This window comes from Ceratotherium simum, chromosome 28, assembly GCF_057802395.1.
Source record: "Ceratotherium simum simum isolate JZ-2026a chromosome 28, ASM5780239v1, whole genome shotgun sequence".
Lineage (NCBI taxonomy): Eukaryota > Metazoa > Chordata > Mammalia > Perissodactyla > Rhinocerotidae > Ceratotherium > Ceratotherium simum.
Window position 1 is genome coordinate 39,715,359 of NC_141927.1, and position 23,258 is coordinate 39,738,616.

The 23,258-nt window shown below is 38.4% G+C and overlaps 1 protein-coding gene across 1 annotated transcript in view; it reads left to right on the forward strand.

Moving 5' to 3' along the window:
* Window positions 1-12,878, forward strand: part of FNTA (farnesyltransferase, CAAX box, subunit alpha) — a 31,348-nt gene extending 18,470 nt beyond the window's left edge. Inside the window, exons 5-9 of the mRNA XM_004441219.3 lie at window positions 1,015-1,141; window positions 3,081-3,229; window positions 8,234-8,296; window positions 9,199-9,370; window positions 9,653-12,878. Of these exons, the coding sequence (XP_004441276.1) occupies window positions 1,015-1,141; window positions 3,081-3,229; window positions 8,234-8,296; window positions 9,199-9,370; window positions 9,653-9,775 (634 nt within the window). The 3' untranslated portion in view covers window positions 9,776-12,878. The remainder of the gene's footprint in view (window positions 1-1,014; window positions 1,142-3,080; window positions 3,230-8,233; window positions 8,297-9,198; window positions 9,371-9,652) is intronic.
* The last annotated feature ends 10,380 nt before the right edge of the window (window positions 12,879-23,258 follow it).

Here is a 23,258-nt window from a genome sequence, read left to right on the forward strand (position 1 = left end):
ACAACTTGACAAAGACCTAATTAAGTTTTTCCTAAATTATGGAATTTACCAGGAACTTGGAAAAATAGATTATTACTAGTGTTCACTAACTTGGAAGATTTCTGAAATGAATTATTTAGAAACCTTTCCCTCTAGAATCTTTCTCTTGGTGTAGTATCTTGCCTTCTTAGTATTCCATAAGATCAATTTTTTGGTTTTCCATACATGTAGAATAGATAATTCATTAAGCATTAAATCCCTTTTTCCCGTCACCTCTGCTCACTTTTAGTATAATGAATACTCATGGATTTTTTAAAAAACTGCTTTATTGAGATATAATTCACATACCGTACTATTTACCCATTTAAAGTGTACAATTCAGTGGCTTTAGTATATTTGCAGATATGTGAAATCACCATAGTAGATTTTAGAACATTTTCACTAATAGATTTTTATAAATATTTTAGGTTAAAAAATTATAAACATAGAACCCAATAGAAAACTCTTAGAAGTATTTTCCTACTACAGAAACTCCTCTTTTGACAAACCTGCAACTCGACATAGCTACTTGCCGCAGTAGAAGTGAATTTCACGAACTGGTGGAATGAGCAGTGGCTTGTATGGAGACTCTTTGGACCTAGGGAAGACTACAGCCTATTTTGAACCGGAGGAGCTTCTATATTTGATAAAATAGTATCACATTTCCTGTAGTCTCATTATGCCCTCTGGGAATGTTTCACAATTCTTTGACAAGATTCTGTGGTTGTCAAAAGATTACTGTACTTCCTTATTTAGCTTGAGATAACCCTTGTATAAGCCCCAAGTATCTGATTTCGTTTTACACACAAATTGCTGTTTTATTTTCTCAGCTCTTAGTGTTGTGAAATTTTCTCTTAGTGTTTCGTTTGTGTTACCTTTCCCTCCAGTGGAGTCCTGAGAATTAGCGATGACTTTCCTAGTGTAGCACATGCAGCTGGTGCTTTAGCTTTTGGGTCAATTAACGCAGACTTGTCTCCCCTCTTCTCCCGGCGTTAGGCATCACAGGCGAGTATTAGTGGAATGGCTAAAAGACCCATCTCAGGAGCTTGAGTTTATTGCTGATATTCTTAATCAGGATGCAAAGAATTATCATGCCTGGCAACATCGACAATGGGTTATTCAGGTATTGCTTTTCTTATTACGATATTTTTCAGATGTTTACTTCTTAACTGAATTAAATTAAAATTACTATTAAATTGTAAATATACTTCTGAACCAAAACACACATATAGATCATTACCTACAAAATATATAATGATTAAGTATTGTTAAGATACTTAATTAAAACTTGACATCTTCCATGTTGGTTAACCTTTATAATCTCTTGGGATATGTTGGTGAGTAGCTTCATGTTAAAGAAGAATAATAGTAACTTTTTAATATTTTTTTAGATTGAATTTGCATCACATATTTGCTAGCAAATTGAATAGAAAAAGTAGTTATATATGTATATATTTTTTGATGAGGAACATTGACCCTGAGCTAACATCTGTTGCCAATCTTCCCTTTCTGCTTGAGGAAGATTGTCGTTGAGCTAGCATCTGTGCCAGTCTTCCTCTATTTTGTATGTGAGATGCTGCCATAGCATGGCTTGAAGAGTGGTATGTAGGTCCACACCTGGGATCTGAACCTGTGAACCCCAGGCCACCGAAGCGGAGCACGTGAACTTAACCACTTGGCCGCTGGGCCAGCCCCGTAGTTGTAATTTTTTAATACAGCTGTGTTATTTTTATTAACAAGCGCATAGTGTATACTAAGGTTTTTGCATACATAAACTTTGGAATATGATTTTATAGTAACTGTTATGTATTTTATTTCTATCCACTTCTTTTTTTTTTTTTTTTTTTTTGGTGAGGAAGATCAGCCCTGGGCTAACATCCATGCCAATCCTCCTCTTTTTGCTGAGGAAGACCGGCCCTGAGCTAACTTCTGTGCCAATCTTCCTCCACTTTATGTGGGACGCCGCCACAGCATGGCCTGACAAGTGGTGCGTCGGTGCGCACCCGGGATCCGAACCCCGGGCCGCCAGCAGCGGAGCGGGCGTGCTTAACCGCTGTGCCGTGGGGCCGGCCCTTCTGTGCACTTCTTAAAATTTTATGCTAAATTCTGAATAGAAGAGAATACTTATAACTCCCACTCTGGGCATTTTATTTATTCTAGCAAACAATTCTAGTGTTGTTTCCCGTGAATTTTTTCTGGTGATTGCTACGTTCTGCACTATTCATGATGCCAAGAGCATCTCACCAAAATTTTTTTACTTAAAAATTTAGACTTTTCTAAATTTGGTTAAAGGGATATGTTTTCTAAAAGTATTCAGTATTTTTATTTTTATGAAATTTTACTTTTTTGCTGTTACAAAATAAGAAATATAACTCCATGAGCTTTTTCATAGTTAATGTCCCCAATTTTGCAGCATTTCTAAGTTTCAACCATTTTACTCCTTTTTCAAATTCTTTATTTATTTTATTGTCTTTTATTTATTTCTCTTCTCCCCATAATTTTTTTTATTAAAATACCTTTATAATATACTCATTTATATCTGACTACATGTATTTTAATGTAATTTTACCATATATGTGCATTTTTGAATTCTTCTCTTTTATTTACTGTTATGTATTAATATCAAATCACATCAAATTAATATACTTTACTCTAGTTAATCATTCTCTTATTTACTGAGTTTTCCCCTCCCTAAATTTTCACCATAAACAATGCATAAGCATTTAGTTAGATATACTTTTTTTTTGTTTTTGATTTAGCTTTAGAATAGTTCTTTAGTCAAATCATATAAACATATCTCTTGGTATCTAAATTGTTCTCAAGAAGATGGTACTGAATTACAGGCCGTTTTGGCTGCTGACTCTCACTTCCTAATTTTTTTCCTTCCTCATGACCATTCCCTTGTCTTTGATGACTTTTCTTCCCTCTCCATTTCGTTGACATAGAACTATCACTTTCCTCCAAATATGTGCCTACTTAGCTTTGCTGAAGTTTAATTTATTTAGTTTTATTGTTTGTAAATAATGGAACATTTCTAATTGGATATTTTATTTTTCATTTAGGAATTTAAACTTTGGGATAATGAGCTGCAGTATGTAGACCAACTTCTTAAAGAGGATGTGAGAAATAACTCTGTCTGGAACCAAAGATTCTTCGTAATTTCTAACACCACTGGCTACAATGATCGTGCTATATTGGAGAGAGAAGTCCAGTTAGTAATCTCCTTCACTTGTTTGTTCCTCAAAAGAATATTCATATGCCTGCCATGTCTTAGGGATTGGGGATGCAGCAAAAATCAAGACTGCCCTCAATCCTACCCTCATGGAACTCATAGGACAGAATACTTAGATGAAACCTATGATGACAAATTTACGAATAATATAGTATACTTCTACTTTGTAGTGTCTTAAGTTTCTTGAAATATTGTTGCTACTGCAGATTGAGAAGATATCAGATTTCATGGTGTCTAGGAAGCTTTAGTTTAAAACTATCTCATTAAATTCTATTGCATTTTAGATAGCATTCCTGGCCTTTATGCCCTATATATCATTAGTAAGTCCCTTTCTCCAGTTGTGACAAACAACAGTGTTCCCAGACATTGCCAAATGTCCCCTGGGAGGCAAAATTGTCCCCAGTTGAAAACTGCTGCTCTAGCATACAAACAGTTGTTATAAGAGCTAGAAGTTTCTCAGGCCAGCTCTGGTGGCCTAGTGGTTAAGTTCAGCGTGTGCCACTTCCACCCAGCAGCCTGGGTTTGGTTCCCCAGGCACAGACCTACACCACTCATCTGTCAGTGGCCATGCTCTGGCGGTGGCTCACATACAAAAAGAGGAAGACTGGCAGCAGATGTTAGCTCAGGATGAATCTTCCTCAGGAAAAAAAAAAAACAAAACTAGAAATTTCTGAATTGGCATGAATGTCTGTATTATATCGATCAACATTAATAGCCACCTCTTTTTTGACTTTGTCTATTTTATCTCAGTGTCTGTTTTAAATTTGAACATGTTTATTGTTTTTATAGCCTCATGAGACCAGAGTCATAATTTTAGTTAAAAAAGTTGTTTTAACAGCTCCTGGGCAGAGCTAATTTTTATGGCATATCTGCCTCTCATCTCCTTTGCCCTTCTGCTTGGATCAGGGCAGCTAGCTTTTCTTTTATCTGTTCTACATAGGGTTCTGGTGATTTAAATTAAAAAAAAAGTCTGTAGTCCAGTATCCTGCATTAACTCTCTGCTCCAGCCTTCTTTCTGGAGCAGCAACATACCCCTGAAGCACACCTTATGCTTTCCTTCTACTGCTCTACTCTTCAAAGCTGCGCTGTCCAATATTGTAGCCACTGGCCACAGATAGCTACTTAAATTAAAATTAATTAAAATTACATAAAATTATGGAGCCGGCCCGGTGGCACAAGTAGTTAAGTGCATGCGCTCTGCTGCAGCGGCCCAGGGTTCGCCGGTTCAGATCCCAGGCGTGCACCAACACACCGCTTGTCAGGCCATGCTGTGGCGGCATCCCATATAAAGTGGAGGAAGATGGGCATGGATGTTAGCCCACAGCCAGTCTTCCTCAGCAAAAAAAAAAAAAAAAAAAAAAGAGGATTGGCAGATGTTAGCTCAGGGCCAGTATTCCTCACAAACAAACAAAAATTACATAAAATTAATTCAATTCCTCAGTTGCTCTAGTCACGTTTCAGGGGTTCATTACCCACATGTGGCTAGTGGCTACCATATTGGATAGCACAGATAAAGAATATTTCCATCATCATAGGAAGTTCTACTGAATAGTTTTTTTTTTTTTAATTTTATTTATTTATTTATTTTCCCCCAAAGCCCCAGTAGATAGTTGTATGTCATAGCTGCACATCCTTCTAGTTGCTGTATGTGGGACGCGGCCTCAGCATGGCCGGAGAAGTGGTGCGTCGGTGTGCGCCCGGGATCCGAACCCGGGCCGCCAGCAGTGGAGCGCGCGCACTTAACCGCTAAGCCACGGGGCCGGCCCTCTACTGAATAGTTTTGATCTAAAGAATAACAGTGGACTTTTTGAAATAATTTTATTATTCTGAAACCTAAGTACTGGGGCTTAAGTAGAGAAAATTCAGACTCGTCATGCAGCAGTGCATTTATTAAGTGATTTTTCCTTTTAGAGTTGGTATTCTGTTGTGAGGATTAGGAAAAAAGTACTCTGAAGGAAAACATAGTATCTTTTAGAAAGTTCAGTAGCTTTCTTGCCAAAAGGTAGAATGCTTCAGGGGCCGGCCCGATGGCGCAAGCTGTTGGGTGCGCACACTCCACTGCAGCGGCCCGGGGTTCACCGGTATGGATCCTGGGCGCGCACCAACGCACTGCTTGTCGAGCCATGCTGTGACGGCATCCCGTATAAAGTGGAGGAAGATGGGCACAGATGTTAGCTCAGAGCCAGTCTTCCTCAGGAAAAAAAAAGAGGAGGATTGGCAGATGTTAGCACAGGGCTGATCTTCCTCACAAAAAAAAAAAAGGTAGAATGCTGCAGGTTATTCTACCTTGAATTAACCCAATTAATAATTAGGGATTTCAAATATTACATATTCCTTATTTGCTGTAGCCTGCTTCATTAGGTTAGGAGAAATAAGATATTTAAAAATTGAGAATGAAGAGTTTGGAAAATGCATATTTCTCTCATAGCCTTCAAAGGCAGATCACTGGCTTTCTATTACCAAATAGAAACAGAAACAATTAGCCAAGAATCCAAAGGAGTTTTCCATACTTAAGATTTATCATACCCTTAAGATAGGTAAAAGAAATATTTAAAATGCTATTTAGTTTAATTAAATTTTTTTAATTCTAAGAATATAAATAGATGTAGCTGATTATTTTCTGTAGTTTTTCCTTTTATTATAAAAAGTAATGCAGTCTAGTTGTGGGGGGGAATTGTACTAAATTGTATAAAGTAGAACATCAAAATCTCTCATTCTCCCTCTTTCCCATATCCCGTTCTTTAGAGTGAGCTACAATTAACGTGAATCCTTCCAAGCCCTGTAATTATATTTGCAAACATTTATGCATAGCAACTTAGGCAATCATATTATACACATTGCTTTTTTCACTTAATGTATCATGGCCATATTTCCAGGTGAGTACACAGTCTACTAGTACTATTAATAGTCGTTACTATTTTTTTAATTTTTTTTTTTTTTTTATTTATTCAGTTTTTTCCCCCCAAAGCCCCAGCAGATAGCTGTATGTCATAGGTTCACATCCTTCTAGTTGCTGTACGTGGGACTCGGCCTCGCGTTGGACGGAGAAGTGGTGCCTCGGGGCGCTCCCGGGATCCGAACCCGGGCCGCCAGCATCAGAGCGCACGCACTTAACCGCTAAGCCACGGAGCCGGCCCCAATAGTCGTTACTATTTATCAAGCATTTACTGTATGCTGAGAATTTTTTTTCTTCTCCCCAAAGCCCCAGTGCATGGTTATACATCCTAGTTGTAAGTCCTTCTAGTTCTCTGTGAGCCACCACCACAGCATGGCAGCCGACAGACGGGTGGTGTGGTTCCGTGACTGGGAAATGAACCCGAGCCACAGAGGTGGAGAGCAGGGAACTTGAACCACTAGACAATCAGGGCTGGCTCCCGAGAATTCTTATTTAATTCTTGTAACACAACTGTGAGATACCTGATGAAGAACTTGAGGTTCAGAGTAGTTCTGTAATGTGCCTAAGAGCACATAGATAATAACTGATAGGGTGGAATTTGAAGCCTGATCTCAAAGTCCATGTTTTAATTATTAGAATAGATAATGCTTTAGTGCACATGTATGTAAATAAAATGTTTTAGGTATTGCCAAAATGAAATTAAGAATCTTCTGCAAGGACTAGTTAAGACCTGCAGGGACATGGTTTTAGAAATAACTGAAAACCGTAGGTCATGTAAAAGTAGTTAGAAAAACCTTTTCCTAATGCCGAATGAGTTTATTATTATTCTCTGAGAAAAAAATGCTGTGGTAACAGCACTGTGACAAAACCAAGATTACTAAACTTTAGTCAGTGACTTACTCATTTGAGCAAGTGTATAGTGAAGCAGAGTTCTGTAACTGCCTTGGAATCTGTTGTAATTGGATCTCAATTGTATTTAGTAATCTGGGTAAGAGGAAGAGAAAGGTGAGGAGTGTCTATTTGACGGGGAATCACATCGTTTACTAGTGATCTTGTTTTGGAATTAAGAAATGTACATTTGTGTTGGTTTCTTACTTTTATTCTTTGCCTATATAATTTCCATGCTATTTTCTATTTTAGCTCCTAAGGCTGTGTAGGTCTTTTTCAATGACTAAGGATCTGTCTGGCATTAGTAGATCTTAGACTTTTTCTCCAAGATTGCTTTACTAATAAAAGGAAAATCTCCTTGTTTTAGCTGACATTGATACCGAGCAATGAGCTCACTCTGCTTGCCAAGATCTGAGCCAATTAATCACAAAGAGTTAGAGATCGAGGAAAAAAAGTTTAATTAGATTAGCCGGCAAATCAGAAGACAGGTGACTAATGTCTCAAAAACCCATCTTCAAAGATTACAGAATGTTGAGGCAGTTATATAGGGAAAATGGGCAGTAAGGAGGGGGTCCAGGGCTGTTGGTCTCCAGGCATGACGGGCTGCAGGCGTTACATTGTTCCATTCTTCTGTCAGCTGTGATGGATACCTTGTAGGTGTGTTTCCCACCTGTGGTCAGCCTGTTCCTGGAGAGAAACTCATAGAACAAAGTTTTTAATTTATCAAGCTGTTGGGGAGTACATAGGTAAGCGGAGGCCATAAATCAGGAGAGCATGTGAAGTTTTCAGAGTACGTGCTGCACAGCGAGTAGTCACGCGGAGGAGGGGCTGCGGCCATTTAGTGTAACAAGATGGCCTCACTTACGCTCACTTACAACATTTCCTTCAGAGGGAAAGCCTAAATTAAAGAAAATCTCCCACATTAGTTTCTTCTCCTATTGTGAGTTGAGCTTTCGCATTAGTTAAGTGTCCTTCTCCAGAATTGGATACAAATATACAGGAGGGAGGAACTATGTAATTGACAGCTGCAGACTCGAGGGATTCTCTAATTTAGATATGACCTAGAGAGGTACCAAAATCCAGTAAGATAAGTGAAAGCTTATACCCAAGCTGTGCCATGATCTTGTTAAAACTTTTCTAGTTATTGCATTGCTCTTTTAAAATTATACACATATTTATTTGTGGTCTTTTTCTTACAGGTATACTCTGGAAATGATCAAAGTGGTGCCACATAATGAAAGTGCATGGAACTATTTGAAAGGGTAAGAGGCTGTTTTTGCTTGTTTTACATAAAAAACAACCTGCTAATATGGTGCATCATGGAATAGGTTCCACAATCAGATTCCAAAAGGATACCAAAGAATTTATCATTTTTCTGGATCTGAGAGCAGAAGGAACAGTGGCTTGGTAACACTCAAGAACAGTGCCATCTCCCCCTCTCTTTCCCTCTGGAGCACAAACCAGCACAGTTTTTAGAATAATCCATGAGTAAACAGTAATACAATTTTAATTGTATTTATGAATCCTGTAGTCTTTCTGTCAAAGAATGGAATACACATGCTCAGTTTCTGTTCAGCTCAGGAACACAGTAAGACAAGACAGACTATTGACAAACAGGGTGCACAGATGCATAGCCAACCTTTCTGTTTTCATTTCTGGAGATCTCCTGTTACAAGTCTCACTCCTTGAATCGACAAGGTTTCACTTCCTTGGCCACTGACATAACCAGGCTCCTTGTTGAACTTAGAGATCTGCAAGGAAACTAAGCCCAAAAAGCACAAAAGTGTGGAGCCCAGTCACATTTGGAGATGTGTCCATGGTTGGGGCCTATAATTATTTGGAGAGCTAAAGAGATAAGGAACCATCTCACGAGCATCTTTCCTGTTTTTTTCTTTCATTTTAATTTTAAGAAGATAGTTTATTTTCTGCTTTAATTTTGTGTGTTGCACAGTTTGAGTTATAAACTTCATTATTTTTAATTAATTTTACTCAGCCCTTAATTATCCATGATAAAGCTCAGATATAATTTAGAAATTTCATTTAGTTTCAACCTCTTTCATTCAAAATAAGTCTCCTTTTCTTGCTTATGTTACAGGGGTCGTTTTCTCTTGATCTTTCTATTTTTTTCTTCCTTCTCAAAATTGAGAATAATTTTTTTTTTTAGGATTTTGCAGGATCGTGGTCTTTCCAAATATCCCAATCTGTTAAATCAATTACTTGATTTACAACCAAGTCACAGTTCCCCCTACCTAATTGCCTTTCTTGTGGATATCTATGAAGACATGCTAGAAAACCAATGTGAGAACAAGGAGGACATTCTTAATAAAGCATTAGAGGTGAGCTGGTGGGACTCAGTGCTTATCTTTTTGGTATCTCAGAATTGGGTCTGCCCAGTGCCACTAATATTCATGCCCCTTTTCAACATGGTTACTCAGAATTCAGTGCAGGGTGATTTCTGCTGTTTAGGGCAACACCCATGACACTGGTGAACATGGTATGTGACTGGTGGTGTATCTCATTTGAATGTGATCTGAGTTAAACTGTATTGGCTCAAAAGCATTTGCCCTAGAGATTGACTTACACGTTTTCTTTAATGAAGTTTTGTTTTTTATTTTCAGTTATGTGAAATCCTAGCTAAAGAAAAGGACACTATAAGAAAGGAATATTGGAGATACATTGGAAGATCCCTTCAAAGCAAACACAGTACAGAAAATGACCCACCAGCAAATGTACAGCAATAACACCATCTAGAAGAACTTGATGGAATGCTTTTATTTTTTTAAGAGACTCTAATGCAGCAGTTTAAAACTAAAGCGATCATTCCCTTTGCCTGTGGTGTAAAATGTGCATTGCACAGGTATCGCTTTTTAACAAGAACTAGGTATGATGCTCCTTGGGTGCTGCTGCTATTCAGACTAGCTCTAAGTAATATGATTGTTTTACAGCAAAGTAATTCGGGGGTGGGAGAAGAAACAGAAAGTCCCATAAAGGAAGTTTTGTAGTGTTGTCAACATTTATCTAATCCCTTAGCATCAACTCCTCCCGAAACGGTATATGCGTCAGAATTTGCAGCATTAATGATTGCAGATAACTTGTATGTAATGGATATGAGGTAACTTAGTTTCAGTTCAGGAAGTAGGGAAGGCCATTGTTACATTAGAGCTGCTGTGCCACGCTCACAGTATCTTGCAGTCACTGTAACCAACTAATGCCAAAAGAATGGTTTTGTAATAAAATATAGATGTATCCTAAAACAGTGCCACAGTAGTTTGATTTTTTAAGTAGCATTTAACTATATACAAGAGACATTGTCTTGACTTAGAAAAATAATTAAGGAAGAAAATATTGCTATACAACTAGAGAAACCAGAAACATGATTACGTTAAAGGAGATGTTATTAAAATGTGAGTTGGTCAGTTCTTGACTACAAGCAACAAAATCCACTCGGCGTAGTGTTAAACCCAAAGAGTTTATTAAGGTATATAGATAGCTCACAGAATAATTGCCTGATCTTTCAGACACACATCCCCAAACTACACTGCAGATCTGGACCGTCAAGTTGCTGTTGCCAGTGCTGGGATCAGGAGACTGCTGAATGAGGCTGCCAGCCCCAGGGCTATCCACCTCTGCCACTTTCCAGGCAAGCACACCTTCTTCCCTTCCCACGTGAGGCAGCTCCAAATTGAAGGCCCACTTTAGTGGAAAGAACCTAAATGACATCTAAAACTCAACTGTAGAGGTATTCGGGAAATGCAGTTTTATAGCTTTCCAGCCTCTACAATTCAGGAAGACAAGGTAGAAAGGAGGTGAAGTGTTGAACAAGTTGGTTCTCTGTACCTGCACATAATTCAATCTCACTTTATAAAGAATTTGTGTTCAGTGTTCAAAGCACCCCACTGCAACTAAAGAAATTGTACAGAGTAGAATAGTCATCTCTTCTCAAGAACTTAGGAAATAATATTTTAATACTTACTGGAGAAAATATATTTGGGGATGTTATTTTTAACATTTTACATGTTTTTGTTTTAGGCTCCAAAAATCTCTGATTTTATATTTGAAATTGTCACAAAGTGTCATCCCTATGTAGACAATTTCAAAGGTGTCATAGGGAACAAAAACTGCATCGAGGGTTTTCATAAGATAGCATTTACTTTCAGATACTATCTCATCAGTGTCCCAAAATTGATTGGATTCAGGCCTGCTGACTCAACAAAGCTCATCAAGACTGTTTAATAAAAAGCATAATAACAATTTATTAATTTACATTGAGAAATGTAACTGAAGCAGACGAAACAGTTGCATCAGCCTAGCCACTTGGCATCTTCTCCCTGAAGTTTAGCTAGATGGCTTTTATTTATCAAAAAGTTGCTTCGTGGGCCAGCCGTGGTGGCCTAGTGGTTCAGTTCAGCACACTCCGCTTCAGCGGCCCAGGTTCAATTCCTGGGTGTGGACCACCACTCATCTGTCAGTGGCCATGCGGTGGTGGCAGCTGACATACAAAAAGAGGAAGATTGGCAACAGATGTTAGCTCAGGGCTAATCTTCCTCAGGAAAAAAAAAGGGTTGCTTAGTGAGCATGGAATCAGCTGAGGAGGCTCTGTGATTTAAATGAATAAATTTTAGGCTCTGAGAATCCTAATGAGGCCCATCTCTTATTGGACAACTGGATACATAGACCTGGAGCACACTCCTTTCACTGGACCAGCAGTTAACGTGGTCTGTGGAGGGGTCTGCTAGTTCAAAAGTCCTTGCCTAATAATGTTGTCACTGTGTTGCCATCTGCATTGTTGGTGCAAACGATGATGGGTAAATCTGCTGGTGCCTTAGCACAAGTCAAGGCAGTGGTACTTAGTAGTCACTGTGTTCTTCACTGCCATGCGTTCACTGCAAAAAATGTCCTTGATGAATCAGTAATTCTATATTTTATTCACAATACTTGATCTGTCTTTTCAATATTTTGTGTAACTGGGAGTATGCATAAAGCATATCTTTTCAGTTGTCTTGAAAAGCATTTGTGAAGTGTAAGCTGTGGGCCAAACAGGCTGCTTTTCATGGAATGCCATTTTTACTTGAACAAACAACTGATAAGCTGTAGTTATTCCTACTTGAATGGCTGTCATACTTTTTTCTCAAAAATGAGTGAAGTGAATTTGTCACTTCAAGGAAAACAACTACGTGTTTGTTGCAAATGATAAAATTTGAGCTTTCAAGTGAAAATTTTAATCTACCACAGTGAGCTTGACAGTTTCCCAGTATCTACAGTCCTTTCCAATGAAATCAAAGTTATAATATTAATGAATACCACTTTTTGATAGTGTTTAATTAAGTGTGTCAACAATTGGGAGATCTGCATAACTCAACCAGTGTTTTCCAAATGACCAACTATGATGTCACCATGCGCAGATAAACAATCCATTGAAGTTACAAGATGTAACAGTACAAAAAGTGTGTTGATAGGGTTGCAGATTCCACACTCTTTAGCCTGTGAGAAACTACCATTTGTCAAATTTTAGTGTAGTATCACAGAAGACTATCCACAACTTCTGCAAAGGCTATTCAGATACTCCTTTTCCAACTATATATCTGTGTGTATGAGTGGACTTTGTTCATATACTTCAATCTAAACACCATATTGCAACAGATTGAATGTAGAAATAGATATGAGACTAAATATCTGCTATTAAGTCAGAGTAAAGAGATTTGCAAAAATGTAAAACAATGTCATTTTTCTGGTTTTTTTTTAACTTGGAAAATGTAAGTTTCATAAAAGATATTTTTGTTAACATGTGATGAGTTTGTTGCTTTATTAATGAATTAAAATTTAATAAAATTTTGAAATTTCAAATATGGTAAATATCTGTGGTAAGGTATTATGGATAAGATACTAGCCACATAAAGAAAAGCTTGATTTAGAAAAGAGAGTAAGACAGCACCATCTCTGCCCTCAGAGACCTCGATTTTGAGAGAGACCAACAGTATGCTACACACCTCAGTAACTTGAAAAATGTTTATTGGCTGTTTGAAGAAATACTGTTTGGGAACACAGAAGCGGGAGGGATGATCTGCTTGATGGAGTCAGGAAGGGTTCACAAAGGAGGACAGATTTGTCTAGTTACATCCTTTAATGAGACCTTAAACTCAATTTTTTAGCTGGTTATATCCCAAATATTAACGTATAAATTAGCAAGAGATTTCAGAACATTTCTCTTTGGAAGTTATGTTATAAAAATCAATGTTTTTCAGGGCCGGCCCCGTGGCCTAGCGGTTAAGTGCGTGTGCTCCGATGCTGGCGGCCCGGGTTCGGATCCCGGGCATGCATCCACGTGCTGCTTCTCTAGCCATGCTGAGGCCGCGTCCCACATACAGCAACTAGAAGGATGTGCAGCTATGACATACAACTATCTACTGGGGCTTTGGGGGGAAAATAAATAAATAAATAAAATTATTAAAAAAAAAAAAATCAATGTTTTTCAAACTGGATTGTAACTCATTAATGGGCAATTACATCAATCAGTGGCTGTCAACCAGCTTTAAAAAAAAAGATATATGCTAGAAAGTGTCTCATTTCATTGAATTCTACTCGCATATTTTATTATTTCTTTCCTTCTACTTGATTTGGTTTACTCTAGTGTTTTTTTCCAGCATCATTGAGATCTAATTAACAAGTAATATTGTGTAAGTTTAAGGTATACAGCATGATGATATATTGTGAAATGACTACCACGTTAAAGTTAGTTAACACATCCATCGCCTCACATAGTTCACTTTTTGGGAGGAGGGGGTGTGTGGGAACATTTAAGATCTACTTTCTTAGTAAATTTCAAGTGTACAGTACACTAGTTTTTTAAGGTGGAAGCTTAGATGATTGATTCAAGACCATTATTTCCTAGTATAACCATATAATGCTATACATTTTGCTTGAAGAACTGCTTTAGCTGCATCTCACAAGTTTTGATATTTTGTATTTCCATTTTCATTCAGTTCAAAATATTTTCTAATTTCCTTTCTTGAGAATCCTCTTTGACCCATGGATTATTTAGAAGTGCGTTTAATTGCCCAGTGTTCAGAGATTTTCCCATTATCACCTATTATTTATTTTATTGGTTTGTTTTGTTTTATTTTGTTTTTACTGGTTACCCTAGGGATTACAAAACATGACATGTATTCAACTTTTCACAGTCTGTTTAGAACCAATATTTTATCACTTCATTTGGCATGTAGAAACCTTACCACCATATGGGTCTCCTCACCCTCCACCATTTATGCTACAGGTGTCTTATGTCATACACCTATGTACATTGGAAACCCCATCAGACAATTTTATACTTTTTGCATTCAACCACCAAACGTATTTTAAGGAACTCAAGAAGAGAAGAGCAGTCTATTTACCCAGCTATTTACCATTTCTGTTACTCTTCTTTCATTCCTGATGGTCCAAGTTTCCTTCTGGTATCACTTCCCTTTTGTCTGAAGAAATTTTCAGCAATTCTTTTAGAGTAAGTCTGCTGCTTGCAAATTTTCTTAGTTTTCCTTTATCTGAGAATGTCTTTATTTCACTTTCATTCCTGAAGGATATTTTCACTGAATATAGAATACTGGGTTTACAATTCTTTCAGCACTTGAAAAATGTCACGCCACTTCCTCGAGCCTTCATGGTTTCAGGTGAGAAGCCTACGGACATTAGAACGATTCCATGTCGTTTCTCTCTGGCTGCTGTCACAATTTTTAGTTGGTCTTGAGTTTTCAGCGGTTTGATTTTGATGTGTCTGGGCAAGGATGTCTTTGGGTTTATCCTATTTATTCAGCTTCTTGAATCTGTTGGTTTGCATTTTTCACCAAACGTGGGACATTTTCAGCCATTATTTCTTCAAATGTATTTTCAGCACTTTCTTTTCCTGTGGGGCTCTGATGACAAGAATGTGAGACTTTTTGCTCTTGTCCCACAGGTTCCTGAGGTTCTCTTCTTTTTTTCCCCTATCTTTTTCTCTCTGTTGGTCAGATTGAATCGTTTCTATTGAATCAAGTTCACTAACTCTTTCCTCTGTCATCTCCATTCTGCTATTGGATCTATCCTGTGAGTTTTTCGTTTTGGTTATTATATTTTTCAATTCTAAAATGTTTAATTCTTCTTAAGTTCTATTTTTTGCTGATACTTTTTATTTTAACTTTTGTTTCTAGAAAGTTCATGATTGAAGTTTTGTTTTTCTTGTGTGTGAGGAAGATCAGCCCTGAGCTAACGTCCGTGCTAATCCTCCTCCTTTTGCTGAGGAAGACCGGCTCTGAGCTAACATCTATTGCCAATCCTCCTCTTTTTTTTTTTCCCTCGAAACCCCAGTAGATAGTCATAGTTGCACATCCTTCTGGTTGCTGTATGTGGGACGCGGCCTCAGCATGGCCAGAGAAGCGGTGCGATGATGCGCGCCGGGATCCGAACCCGGGCCGCCAGTAGCGGAGCGCGCACACTTAACCGCTAAGCCACGGGGCCAGCCCTGAGCATTTTTATAATAAGTATTTTAATGTCTTTGTCAGATAATTCCAACATCTGTGTCATCTCATTACTAGTGACTGTCAATGGTCTTCCCATGCAAGTTGAGATTTTGGGGATACTTCATATGCCTCATAATTTTTTACTGTAACTGCATTCTGAATGTTATGGGACTCTGATTCTTGTTTAAATCCTATGGAGAATGTCGATATTTTTATTTTAGCAAGGACTTGCCCTAGTTAGGTATAGGTCAAAGTTCCAAGCCTCCTTCTGTGGGCTATGTTCCAAAGTCAGCTACGTTTTCAAATCTTTTGCAGTCTTATTTGGGTCTGTCTCATGTGTGCATCACCCAGTGGTTAGTCTGGGAACTGGGCAGAAAGCTATCCATTAGGCACCGTTCTCAAAGTCTTTGGTGTGCCAGTTAGAATCAGATCTGTGATGTGCAGGTCAGGGTTAAGCCCAAGAGTTCATAAAAAACTTTATGGGGTTGCTTCCCTGATCTCCACCCTTTCCGCTTTCTTCCCAGTACTTTCTCCTTCCCTGGGATCCTCCTTTCAGTTCTCTCTGACCAGAAACCTCCCACTTCCGGTGAAACTGCCCACTTGCGTGGTTGTGCCACAGCACTGGGAAAACAGATAGAAAAAAAAGCAACGGAGTTTGTCTTGGCCTTCTTGGAGTCGCAGCTCCACTGAATGGGAAGGAAGATCGCTCTCCCTCGGAGTTCTGGCTCCCGCAGTTTTCTATAGCCAGGCACTTTTGCTTCTGCCACTGTTCCTGCCACAGGATTGACTGGAGGCTGGGGTACAAGGGAATGAAGTAAAGGGCGAGGGAGAAAAAACAGATAATTTTCTCCACTCTCTCCGAGTTGTAGGAGTTCCCTTTTCTGTTCTATGAGCCAGAAACAGAGGGTTTCTCCAGGGTCTCTCTCTGTCTGCCCACTAGTGCTCACTTCCAGGTTTTGGGCTGTGTTGAGTTCAGACCAGAGGTTACCAGAGGAAAAACAATATCACCACCCATCGGTGGTGCTGCAAAGTCTGGTGTTCTTTTATTCACTTGGTGATATTCACTTTTCAGAGACCCCAAAAAGCCGTGCCATGACTTCTGTTCAGGTTTTATGGTTGTGTCCAGTGGGAGAGACAAGTTTGCATGTGTTTACTCCATCTTACCAGGAATGAGCCCTTCCTGTCCTTGACATCTCTCTCTCATTGGCTTTCACAGCTGCTTTGTTCTTTACTAATACTTCCTCTAGTCTTGAAATCAAAGTTCCCAGAGCTCAGATTTGGCTCTCTTCTTTTCTCTGTATGTTCTCTCTCTTGGAGAGATCGTCCATTTCCAGAGCCTCACAGGATCCTTTGAGGCAGATAATTCCTATACACAGGGAATATTTATTACTCTCCACTCACCAGAGATGTTAGGTCCTGCTGGATATTAACTCGGACTACCACTCCATTTCAAACTCAAAATGTCTACTATCTGCTCTGTTGATGATGCTACTGTTCTTCTACCTGAAACCCACCTAAAACCCTTGTACAGTCAGTTCTGCTAGAACATGATGCTTCCGTTCCTACATCACCATGCTATACCAAATCACAAAAAAACCCAGGGGGAGCTGGCCCCCTGGCTTAGCAGTTAAGTGCGCGCGCTCCGATGCTGGTGGCCCTGGTTCGGATCCCAGGCGCGCACCGACGCACCGCTTCTCAGGCCATGCTGAGGCCACGTCCCACATACAGCAACTAGAAGGATGTGCAACTATGATGTACAACTACCTACTGGGGCTTTGGGGTGGGGGGAACCCAGGGGGCTTATGGTAAAAATGGGGTTAGGGACACAACACTCAAAAACTTAATCAGTTAAAAAGATAACCTAAGGAGCCGGCCCGGTGGCGCAGCGGTTAAGTGCACTCGCTCCACTTCGGCGGCCCGGGGTTCGCAGGTTCAGATCCTGGGTTCGCCCCAACGCACCCCTTGTCAAGCCATGCTGTGGCGGCGTCGCATATAAAGTAGAGGAAGGTGGGCACGGATGTTAGGTCAGGGCCAGTCTTCCTCAGCAAAAAGAGGAGGATTGGCATCGGATGTTAGCTCAGGTCTGATCTTCCTCACCGAAAAAAAAAATAAAAAAAGATAACCTAATAAAAACGGCAGCACAGATTTACACATTATGGCACGTTACCTTGAAAAAGACCTGAAGCTTGCTTGTGGAAGTGGGCATTGGAAGGGTTGCAGCTTGTGAGTTATTCTGAAGTGATAGAGGGGGGGTCATCTGCAATGGATTGGAAAGTTGTAACGCCGGCTGTGGATGGGTCTGGCTTGTAGCACACACGATGAACTGAAGATGCTGGTAGATGTTGAGGGTGTGCATGTGTGTGTTTTGTGCATTCCTATGCAGCGCGGCTCAGCTGGTGCGGTTTCCTGCACTAACCTGGTGTTTCTCCAGGATGAAATCACACAGGAACAAATGGGAAATTTGTGTCATGCTCAAATGATTTCCTAATATATCCATCAAAATGAAACAAATTTGCTTTTTAAGAATGTGTTATAGCAGAACTGACTGCGCTTGACTATATTCATTTCTTTCCTCAATTTCTCCTGTCTTGTCAACTCCTGATTATTTTTCCCTTCCACATTCTCATATTTGAAGTTTCTCATATCTCACCCATTTTCCTTTTACATTCTTTTCAAAAATTATTATTTAATAGGTTTGTTGCATGATCCTCCTAAATGGTCTCCCTCTAATAGATGTCGCATATTGACACCAGGCTCATCTTTCCTATATATCCACACTAATGGAATAATACATGTTAATTATATAAACATTAAGAAATACATATAAGCTAAAGAGGAAAATTTCAGTCTCCCAAATATATATATTTATACGTACATATATATACATTATCTATAAATTTATCTATACACATTTATGTATACATTTAGATGTACACATTTATATATACTCATTTAGATATACACATTTAGATATACATTTATATATACACAGTATATATACATTTATATATATCTTACCTTTATATATATTTATATATACACACTTATACATACATTTATATACACATTTATATACACACATTGATATATACATTTATATACATACAATTTTATATACATTTGTATATACATTTATATATATACATTTTTATATATAAATTTATATAACCTTTATAGATTCATTTATATATATACATATATATATACATTGACATATACACTGATATATATATTTATATACACATTTATATATCATTTATATATGCATTTATAGAAACATTGATATATATACATTTATATATACATATGCATTCATATACATACATTTATACATACCTTTATAGATACATTTACATATATACATTTATATGTATACATAGATATATATATACATTTATATATATACACTTATATATACATATATACATTTATATATACACATTTATATATGCACTTATATACACGTTTGTATATACATTTATATATAGATTGATATATACATTGACATATATACATGTACATTGATATATATACATTTATATATAATGCATAAGGGATTTGGGGGTGAATGCCTGTGGGTGGTCAGCAATCTCCTAGTTTGGGTGTTGGGCTAAGCTAAGTGCTAAAAGGCTCAGAAGAACCCAGAAAACAAGACTTCTGTGATAATGAATAGGATTATACCATATCGGAGTCTTTTTTGTACAGTTGGTGTATGATGGCCTTGGAATGTGCTTTCTCGAATAATATCATCATTGGTATATGGTTGATACATTAGTTAATAATCCTAAGGATAATAAGAATGTTGAATTAAAGTGGAATCACATCTCTAGCCCTGATGTTATGAGGAGGGCTGAAAGGGCTCCTGTAAGTGGTCAAGGACTGGGGTTAACTATGAGATACATGTGGGTTTGGTAGCTCATTAGGTGTTATCATGTAGGTATAGGCTTACTAAGAGGGTAAATGTGTAGGCCTGGATCAGGGCTACTGCGAATTAAAGAATGGAAAGTAAAATAAGGATGATGAATGTGATGAAGGCTGCAGTAGGGCTAATATTTATTACAGTTAGTGTTGCTCCTCCGATTAAGTGGATTAAGAGATGTCCAGCAGTCATGTTGGCTGTTAGTCGTACAGCTAGGGCTATTGGTTGAATGAATAGGCTATGGTTTCCATAATTACCAGTACGGGGATAAGGAAGATTGGTGTTCCTTGGGGTAGGAAGTGGGCTAAAGATGCTTTTGTTTTATGGCAGAAGCCCGTACATACTGTCCCTGCTCACAGGGGAATAGCAATGCCCAGATTTATTGATAGTTGTGTGATAGGTGTGAATGAGTGTGGTAGTAGGGCTAATAAATTAGTTGAACCAATAAATAGGATAAGTGATCTAAGTATGAGGGTTCAGGTTTGTCTTTTGTGATTGTGGACAGACATTAGTTGTTTTGATGTAAGTTGGATTAATCATTGTTGAATGCAGATCAAGCAGTTGTTGATTAGCCAGTTAGATGAAGGGAATATAATGCTTGGGAATACAACAATTAAGACAACAATCAATAGGTAGACCTACTATTGTTGGGGTAGTGAAAGAGGCGAATAAATTTTCGTTCATTTTGATTCTCAAGGGGTGATGTGTTTGGGTGATTTAGTTATTTTTAGTTCTGGGTTTGAGAGGGAAGGATGTTTTGAGATTTTTAGTTGAAATACAATAAATAGTGTAATGATTATTGATATAATGGTAATAAATCATGTTGATGTATCTAGTTGTGGCATATCATTAAGGAGAGACTTAAACTCTCAATCTTTAACTTTAAAGGTTAATGCTGTATAGCTTCTCTAATGATTTTACAATATTGATACAGATCATTTTTCAAAGTATTTTAATCTAATTCAAGAACAATAGTTATAAAGCTGTGGTTTGATCTGCAAATTTCTAAGCACTGTCCACAGTATAATCCTAGTCATGTAGATAAAAGAGTTGTTTGTTTTAGGCGTCCTGGGATAGCATCTGTTTTTAGGCCTAAAGAGGGAACAGCTCATGAGTGTAGGACATCTTTGGATGAAATTAATATTCGGATTGTTATTTCTATAGGTAGGACTACTTGGTTATCAACTTCTAGAAGTCGCAATTCTCCTGGCTTTAGATCTGACATAGGGATTATGTAGGAGTCAAAGCTTAAATCTTCATAGTCTGTATACTCATAACTTTGATATCATTGATGGCCTATGGTTTTGATGGTTAAGGAGGGATTATTGATTTCATCTATCATATAGAGGATTCATAGAGATGGTAGGGCAGTTAGAATTAGGATAATAGCTGGCAAGAGAGTTCAAAAAGTTACTACTTCTTGGGTGTCTATAGTACTTGTATGGGTTAATTTGGTTGTTAGTATAAGTAAAATAATATATAGTACTAAAGAACTAATTAAGAAGACTATTAATGTGTGATCGTGGAAGTGAAGTTCCTCTATAATAGGGGATATTGCATCTTGAAATCCTAGTTGGAATGGATATGCCATAGAGATATACATTTATATATACATTTAAATACATACATTTATATACACATTTATATATACACATTTATTTAAACATATATATACACATTGGTATATACATTTATATATACATTGATATATACTTTGATATACACATTAATATACACATTTATACATATATTTATACATATACATATGTATAATATGTATTTTATATATACATTTTTATATATACATTTATATATACATCGATATATATACATTTATAAATATACATTGATATAGCTATACATTGATATATAGACATCATATATATACATTGATATATATACATTTGTATGTACACATTTATATACACATTCATATATACACGTTTATAGATACATTTATATATACACATTGATATACATACATTTATATATACACATTTTTATACACACATATACACATATATACACATTTATATACCCATTTTTATGTACACATTTATATACATTTATAATCAGTTATATTTTTAAAAATTTGATTGTTTTCCCACCCTTACCATATGTTATGAATTATTATGAATTATTATGACTATCCTCTCATGTCAATACATACAGATCTACAGTATTATTTTATTTTTTTAAAATTTTTTGCTGAGGAAGACTGGCCCTGAGCTAACGACTGTTGCCAATCTTCCTCTTTTTGCTTGAGGAGGATTCACCCTGAGCTAACATCTGTGCCCATCTTCCTCTATTTTGTATGTAGGAAGCAGCCACGGGCCAGCCCATGAGTGGTGTAGGTCTGCACCCGGGATCCCAGCCCGGGCTGCAGAAGTGGAGCACACAGAACTTAACCACTATGCCAGGGTGCCGGCCCCAGCATCATTTTTTCTTTATCGTGGTAAAATTTACCGTTTTAATCGTTTTTAAGTGGCACCACATGCATTCACATCGTTTCGCAATCATCACCGCCATCCACCCTGAACGTTATCTCCTCAAACTGAAACTCTGTACCCATTGTACAGCATCATTTTTAATGGTTCATGGATATAATATAATTTCTTTCAGAAAGCCCTATTGTTAAACATTTAAGTTTCTTTTTTCTCCTATAAACATCCTTTATCAACAACACCAGTGACATCTCTTGTACACATATCTTGCACACGTATTCAATTATTTCTACATGATAAATTCCTTGAAATGAGATCTGCTAGGACCCTTTATACATACGAGGAATTAGTACAGATTAGACAAATTGACACTCACGTATGGGTGTGCGGAAACTTTTAGATTCTGTGCATCAACAGTAGGCATTACCATTCTCTTTGGTCTCGGCCAGTCTGACAGGCAAGTAGCTTCCAGTTATTTTAATTTTCATTGTTTGGATTACCAGCATAGGCTTGGCTTTTTAACTCACATCGTGTTATTCTCTTGATTCCGAACTTGGAAAACGTGTCCGTGTAGAAGCAGATTACACTTCTGATGTAAACAAACACAAAGTTATATAATCCTATGCTTGACTTCCACCGCCGCAACCTTCCCCTCAATTTCCACCAAGTACCAACGCCGGTGAGACACGTTGAGGCCTTCTAGCTTCCCTTTGCAGACAGTCCTCCTCCTCTGGGCTTGCCCACGTTGCTGCCCGCCGGCCCTGAAGTCCGGAGGCTCAGCTTTCCCGCTCTGGGCTAAGCCCCTGAGTCTCCCCTCCACAGTGGTTCTCCACCTTCCGTGGCATCATCACCCGGCGGCCTGGTTAAAGCAGGCTGCTGGACCCCACCCCCAGGTCTGGGATGGAGCCGAGAACGCACATTTTTTTTTAAAATTTTTTGTTTATTGCAGTAACATTGGTTTATAACATTGTGAAAATTTCAGGTGAGAACGTACATTTCTAACAATTTCCCTGGAGATGGGAAGCATCAGCTTCTGGTCTGAGGACCAGGCTTTGGAAACGATCATTTGCCATGACTGGGAGCTCTTTGAAGGATCTAGATCTTACAGCTCCTCTCCACCGTACCCAGCACCAGGCTGGGCGTCCGCACTAAAACAGCAGTAGGTCAACACATCATCGTCCCCACCCGCTCGGAGAGAAGACCCAGAAGAGCAGACGGGTCGGTGCACCCGGGCTGGAAGCCCGGATGAGCTCCAACTCCGGCTTTGCGCTTCAGCCTCGGGCCCCCCGGTGCGCGGCGGGAGGCGGGCGCCAGGGGGCAGCCCGGAGCTCGCCCTGCGGCCGCTCGCTTCCGGCCGCGCAGGCGCAGGAGGCCG